This window comes from Engystomops pustulosus, chromosome 11 (assembly GCF_040894005.1).
Source record: "Engystomops pustulosus chromosome 11, aEngPut4.maternal, whole genome shotgun sequence".
In the NCBI taxonomy this organism is placed as follows: Eukaryota; Metazoa; Chordata; class Amphibia; order Anura; family Leptodactylidae; genus Engystomops; species Engystomops pustulosus.
In genome coordinates, this window is record NC_092421.1 from 79,158,562 (window position 1) to 79,164,767 (window position 6,206).

At 52.1% G+C, this 6,206-nt stretch overlaps 1 protein-coding gene across 2 annotated transcripts in view; it reads left to right on the plus strand.

Annotated features, from left to right (window-relative positions):
- Positions 1-5,467, plus strand: part of ZRANB1 (zinc finger RANBP2-type containing 1) — a 30,507-nt gene extending 25,040 nt beyond the window's left edge. For both annotated transcript variants that reach the window (XM_072129338.1, XM_072129339.1), the window contains exons 3-10: positions 1,445-1,632; positions 1,761-1,914; positions 2,283-2,354; positions 2,429-2,627; positions 2,721-2,841; positions 3,882-4,011; positions 4,175-4,404; positions 4,483-5,467. In XM_072129338.1, coding sequence (XP_071985439.1) covers positions 1,445-1,632; positions 1,761-1,914; positions 2,283-2,354; positions 2,429-2,627; positions 2,721-2,841; positions 3,882-4,011; positions 4,175-4,404; positions 4,483-4,701 — 1,313 coding nt within the window. In that variant the 3' untranslated portion in view covers positions 4,702-5,467. The remainder of the gene's footprint in view (positions 1-1,444; positions 1,633-1,760; positions 1,915-2,282; positions 2,355-2,428; positions 2,628-2,720; positions 2,842-3,881; positions 4,012-4,174; positions 4,405-4,482) is intronic.
- Positions 5,468-6,206: the final 739 nt, after the last annotated feature.

Here is a 6,206-nt window from a genome sequence, read left to right on the forward strand (position 1 = left end):
CTGGACCGGTGGTGCTGGAGGTTCTGGGGCTAGTGTAGGCCATAGTCTGGACCGGTGGTGCTGGGGCTAGTGTAGGCCATATTCTGGACTGGTGGTGTTGTTGGTGGTTCTGGGGCTAGTGTAGGCCATTGTCTGGACCGGTGGTGTTGGTGGTTCTGGGGCTAGTGTAGGCCATTGTCTGGACCGGTGGTGTTGGTGGTTCTGGGGCTAGTGTAGGCCATATTCTGGACCGGTGGTGTTGGTGGTGGTTCTGGGGCTAGTGTAGGCCATAGTCTGGACCGGTGGTGCTGGGGCTAGTGTAGGCCATAGTCTGGACCGGTGGTGCTGGAGGTTCTGGGGCTAGTGTAGGCCATAGTCTGGACCGGTGGTGCTGGGGCTAGTGTAGGCCATATTCTGGACCGGTGGTGTTGGTGGTGGTTCTGGGGCTAGTGTAGGCCATAGTCTGGACCGGTGGTGCTGGGGCTAGTGTAGGCCATAGTCTGGACCGGTGGTGCTGGAGGTTCTGGGGCTAGTGTAGGCCATAGTCTGGACCGGTGGTGCTGGAGGTTCTGGGGCTAGTGTAGGCCATAGTCTGGACCGGTGGTGCTGGGGCTAGTGTAGGCCATATTCTGGACCGGTGGTGTTGGTGGTTCTGGGGCTAGTGTAGGCCATAGTCTGGACCGGTGGTGCTGGGGCTAGTGTAGGCCATAGTCTGGACCGGTGGTGCTGGAGGTTCTGGGGCTAGTGTAGGCCATAGTCTGGACCGGTGGTGCTGGGGCTAGTGTAGGCCATATTCTGGACTGGTGGTGTTGGTGGTGGTTCTGGGGCTAGTGTAGGCCATAGTCTGGACCGGTGGTGCTGGGGCTAGTGTAGGCCATAGTCTGGACCGGTGGTGCTGGAGGTTCTGGGGCTAGTGTAGGCCATAGTCTGGACCGGTGGTTCTGGGGCTAGTGTAGGCCATATTCTGGACCGGTGGTGCTGGAGGTTCTGGGGCTAGTGTAGGCCATAGTCTGGACCCGTGGTGCTGGGGCTAGTGTAGGCCATAGTCTGGACCGGTGGTTCTGGGGCTAGTGTAGGCCATAGTCTGGACCGGTGGTGTTGGTGGTTCTGGGGCTAGTGTAGGCCATACTCTGGACCGGTGGTGCTGGAGGTTCTGGGGCCCGATGTCAGACAAAAAATTCCTTGTAAATGCTAAGTAGGGGCATCTGGGTGTCTCTGCTTTTATGGTTGTATTTTAGCTGATAAACGACTCTGGGGCTGATGCTCGTCCAGCCTCTGGGTACGGAGCGTAATGGAGGTGGATACTGATGATGAGCAGAGGGGGCGCTGTAGTTTCCCTTGTGCTGGTCCTGTTGGGGCATCCGGCTGCTGAGTCTTGGGACCAGTTCACACCTGAGTTTGCAGACTGCTGGTAATGGAGTCCATAGCCCTTTCACCTGCCACGTCTCCCTGTCGTGTCTTGCAGGTGTGGTGGAGGGCGACCTGTCGGCTGTGGAGGCTTACAAGACCTCGGGAGGAGACATCGCCCGGCAGCTTTCTGCTGATGAAGTTCGTCTGCTGAATCGTCCTTCGGCCTTTGATGTGGGTTACACTCTGGTGCATCTATCTATCCGCTTCCAGAGGCAGGACATGCTGGCCATCCTTCTAACAGAAGTGAGCGGCTTTTATACTGTGCACTGGTGCTCGGCCGCTACCGCTGTATACGTGTTATATGGGGTCACCCTCCATCCCTCATCCACTTGCACCCCATAATATCACAATGTCTTCCCGTATACCTCCAGGTGTCTCAGCATGCGGCCAAATGTATCCCGGCCATGGTGTGTCCTGAGCTCACCGAGCAGATCCGGAGGGAGATCGCAGCGTCCATGCACCAGAGGAAGGGCGACTTCGCTTGTTACTTCCTGACGGACCTTGTGACGTTCACTTTACCCGCAGGTAACGGCCTCACACTATAACCCAGGACTGCAGGACTCTTACACATGGTTGTCAGGAGCTGTAAGGGGACATGGAGGATCCTCGGGGACCTATAGAGATGCTACCATTCCCTGTCTTCAGATTTTATAGAATTCTCTTTTATGAGAAATCTCACTCATTTTCCTCCTCCAATTTCTTCTGAAAATGAGCAGAGAAGAGTCATATTTACCTGAGATGAGTCAAGTTTAGAGTTAGCCGGGATAGTGTCACTTCAGACACCCCTGTCTGGGTTTATAGCACCGGCCATGCTTTTTTTTGGGGGGGGGGGGGGGGGTGATCCGCTGTCATTGGCTTCTTGCTATTGAGTTGTATATGACGATCTATTCTAGACATAGAAGATCTGCCGCCAGCTGTTCAGGAGAAACTGTTTGATGAAGTTCTGGACCGGGATGTTCAGAAAGGTAAGTCCTGTTCTGCTTTGACCCATGGTCCCGGAGCTGAATTTTCAATGTAACACGTGCATGATCCATTCCAGAACTAGAGGAGGAATCTCCCATTATAAACTGGTCCCTGGAGCTGGGGACCCGCCTGGACAGCAGACTTTATGCACTTTGGAACCGCACTGCGGGCGATTGCCTCCTGGACTCAGTGCTACAAGCCACCTGGGGCATCTACGACAAGGACTCGGTGCTACGGAAGGCCCTGCACGACAGCCTGCACGACTGCTCCCACTGGTAAGAGCTTGGGGCGCCTCCTCATACTCACCTGCATGAGCCCCTGGCCGGACCAGTTCTCCCTCATGACCCGTCTGTGCTGTTTGTGTCCAGGTTTTACAGCCGCTGGAAGGAGTGGGAGTCTTGGTACTCCCAGAGCTTTGGACTCCACTTCTCTCTGAGAGAGGAACAATGGCAGGAAGACTGGGCTTTTATCCTCTCACTAGCGAGTCAGGTAAGTACTTCTACACAATGGATGCCCTCCACTTACCCACCCGACATGGTGAGAACACAGGGAGGTAGACAGTGATGGGAACACATTTCATCCCCGCCTGCTGTGCCAATAATTCTTACAATTTGGCCTTGTGCGTTGATGTCATAGCCGACCTTATGTTGTGCATTAAAGGGAACCTGTCAGCTGATATCAACCTAATAAACCACTACCAGTATGTTGTCAAGCAGCTGAAGATCCAGGGCGGTGGCATCATCCAGAAAATCATCTGATGCGAGATGTAAACTGGTTGTAAAAAGTCAAGTAGGCGGAGATTTTAACACTGAAGTCCAGCTCTCTCTTCCTTCACTGTGATAGGGGTCCTGCATCCAGAGACCTCACCAGATCTCCTGAAGTCTGATGCATGATGTAGATCGCAGAGGTAGCGGCGTTCAGAGCTCCCACCGTGACTACAGTGTTTGAACTCCTCCTCCTCAACTCCAATTTACATCTTGCTTCAAAGTTTATTTAGTGGATCATGAAAGAAACAAAAACTAGATGGCGTTATGCTTAAAGGCTGCATGGGAAGTGTCACTTCAGACATCTTCAGTTCTGTAGCTCCTGCAAACGTATTGCTGGTGTCATGTTAAAGAGCATCTCATCTTTCAGATCACATCAAGCTTGTGTTCAGTTAAAGATGAATTTCTTGTTGTGCCAAGTGTTTTTACCGGTTTCTGTTTCTGTTTCTCTGGTTCTGTAGATAATGCGATCCTTCTCTTTAATATGACACCCAAAGCATGTTTTACTAGAGCTACAGATAGGGGTGTCTGAAGTGACTTGTATGGACAGTGACCTCACCGGTGTCCTCTCCCCTGCTGAGTGACTTCTCGGCTCCCCATGGACTGACCCCATGTGCTGTCACTCAGCAGGATGGAAAGGCGTATCGGATACATTGTATACTGAGCAGACGTGGTGACTACTATATGTCAGTGTATATGTGATGTGTAATAGGACAGGACCCCTGCAGTGCTCCTGTACAGGTACATTGTGTCTTTCTTCTGTAGCCAGGGGCCAGCCTGGAGCAGACGCACATCTTTGTTCTGGCGCATATTCTCAGAAGACCAATCATAGTATATGGAGTGAAATATTACAAGAGCTTCCGCGGGGAGACGTTGGGATACACTCGATTCCAAGGTAAGACTGGTATCCAGCACATCGGGCCTGTGGTGGCCCGGACCCTGCAGGTGACACCCGGGGCAGATGGCTTTGTCCTGTCACTATTGGCCGTTCCCATGTGACTCTCGTTTCTGGCCGGACATTGCCGGCCCCTGCCGTAAAGCCGCTTCCTCTTTTTCAGGGGTGTATTTGCCACTTCTGTGGGAGCAGAGTTTCTGCTGGAAAAGTCCGATTGCTTTGGGCTACACGAGGGGCCATTTCTCAGCCCTGGTAGCGATGGAGAATGACGGCTATGACAATCGCGGTGCCGGTGCAAACCTAAACACAGACGACGACATAACGGTTACGTTTCTGCCTCTGGTGGACAGCGAGAGGAAGCTCCTGCACATCCACTTCCTGTCAGCGCAAGAGGTAAGAGGTCAAAGTGCTCCTGCAGGGCTCCAGCACTGGATCATGGGTAGGACTGCTATGTGTCTCCTTGTCTTTCAGCTCGGCAATGAGGACCAGCAGGAGAAGCTGCTGCGGGAATGGTTGGACTGTTGTGTGACTGAAGGTGGGGTGCTGGTAGCCATGCAGAAAAGCTCCCGCCGCCGGAACCACCCCCTGGTCACACAGATGGTGGAGAAATGGTTAGACGGTTACCGCCAGATCCGCCCGTGTACAGCGCTGTCTGACGGCGAGGAAGACGATGATGATGAGGACGAGTGAGATGAAGCTGTGACGCTGAAGGCTTTAATGTCTGAACCGCACGAGATGTGGGTCATGACTGGGGACCTGAGGTAATGGGACCTTGAGGCCTGACACGGACGGAGCCCAAATAATCCTGAGGAATCGGCCCCTGTAGCTCGAGGACGACATCCTGGACACTTTTCATTTTGTCTCCCTCCTCCTGCGGGTGTAAACCTTGGCGTATAATGCATGTGTTGTGCAATGGCAGGGGGGACCCCTAATGGGCCGGTAACTCTTTGCTTCCCCCTAGTTCCTGATTATTGTTTTTTTTTTTTTTCCCCTCCCACTTATTTTAATTGCCCCTCACTAGATTTTAACCCCGGCATTACTGGACAGGCCAAGATTTCTATATTGCACAGTTACAGACAAAAGACTTGCGTCTGTCTTAAGCAATAAAGGGGTTAATCGTTGTAACTTTTAGGATCCTATACACACACACACGTTGTAGGGCGCCTGCCTCCTGCACAAGCTACGGGGGTCTCAGATGTCAGACCCCGGCTCATTATTTTATTTTCCTTTTGTTTTGTATTAGTTCAGTGACGAGAAGTTAAGACTTTTTTTTTTTTTTTTATTTAGTTTTTTGTTCTTTCTGCCCCTCTGATGTCGCCCGAGGCTTTAGCCCTGAGATATTTATTTGTCCCTCCTCACATGCAGGAATTAGGTTCTAAGCGATTTGTGTGCAGTTTTCCAGCTTGGACTTGATTTGCGAATTTGGCACAAATACATCGTCTTGCTGTGAACATCTCGCGCTGATTCTGCGTCACTTTGTACTTTGTCGCTACGTTCCCAGGATCTCGGCCCTTTACATCTGTTATATCAGCGATGTCCCTGCACGAAGCTTAGTGACCGCTCTGAGGTCCCGTCAGGTTCCACCTGCAGACCTGATCCTCTGCGGGTGCAGGGACAATATAATACAATGTATAGGGACCCCAATCCTGGTGACAGGGGGGGCCTGAGTCACTGCTGGATGGGGCAATGTCACTGCAGCCCCCGGGACCTTGTAGGCGATTTCTCCGAATGATAGCATCTAATGATCGTCCCATTATAGATCCCTCTCCAAATATCAGAGAAACATTGTCTCTTTCCACAGGTTCCAGGTGTGTAGTAATTAGACCATGACAGAGGCCACAGCAAAGGCTGGAGGGAGAGAAAACTTACTAGAGCCAGAGGCAATCTGTCAACTTAAAGACATTGTCCGGAGGTATAAAACATGGCTGCCTTCCTGTTATTGTAACTAAATCTCCACTTCTTTCTATACAGCAGAGCTGCAATAACAGCCTGAGCCATGTGTTGCCATGGTTTCAACCTCTGGACGGTCCCTTTAAGAAGTTCGTACTTGGAGGTTCTGCAGTGCAGGTTAGGGACTTGTATGGAGGAAATCTCCAATCCTGGCTCCTGCCTTATGTGACCTGACCCAAAATGTACAGGTCCCCCAGACCAGAAGCTCAGCTAGAAGTCTGGGTTGGGGCCTGTGATCGTGGCTC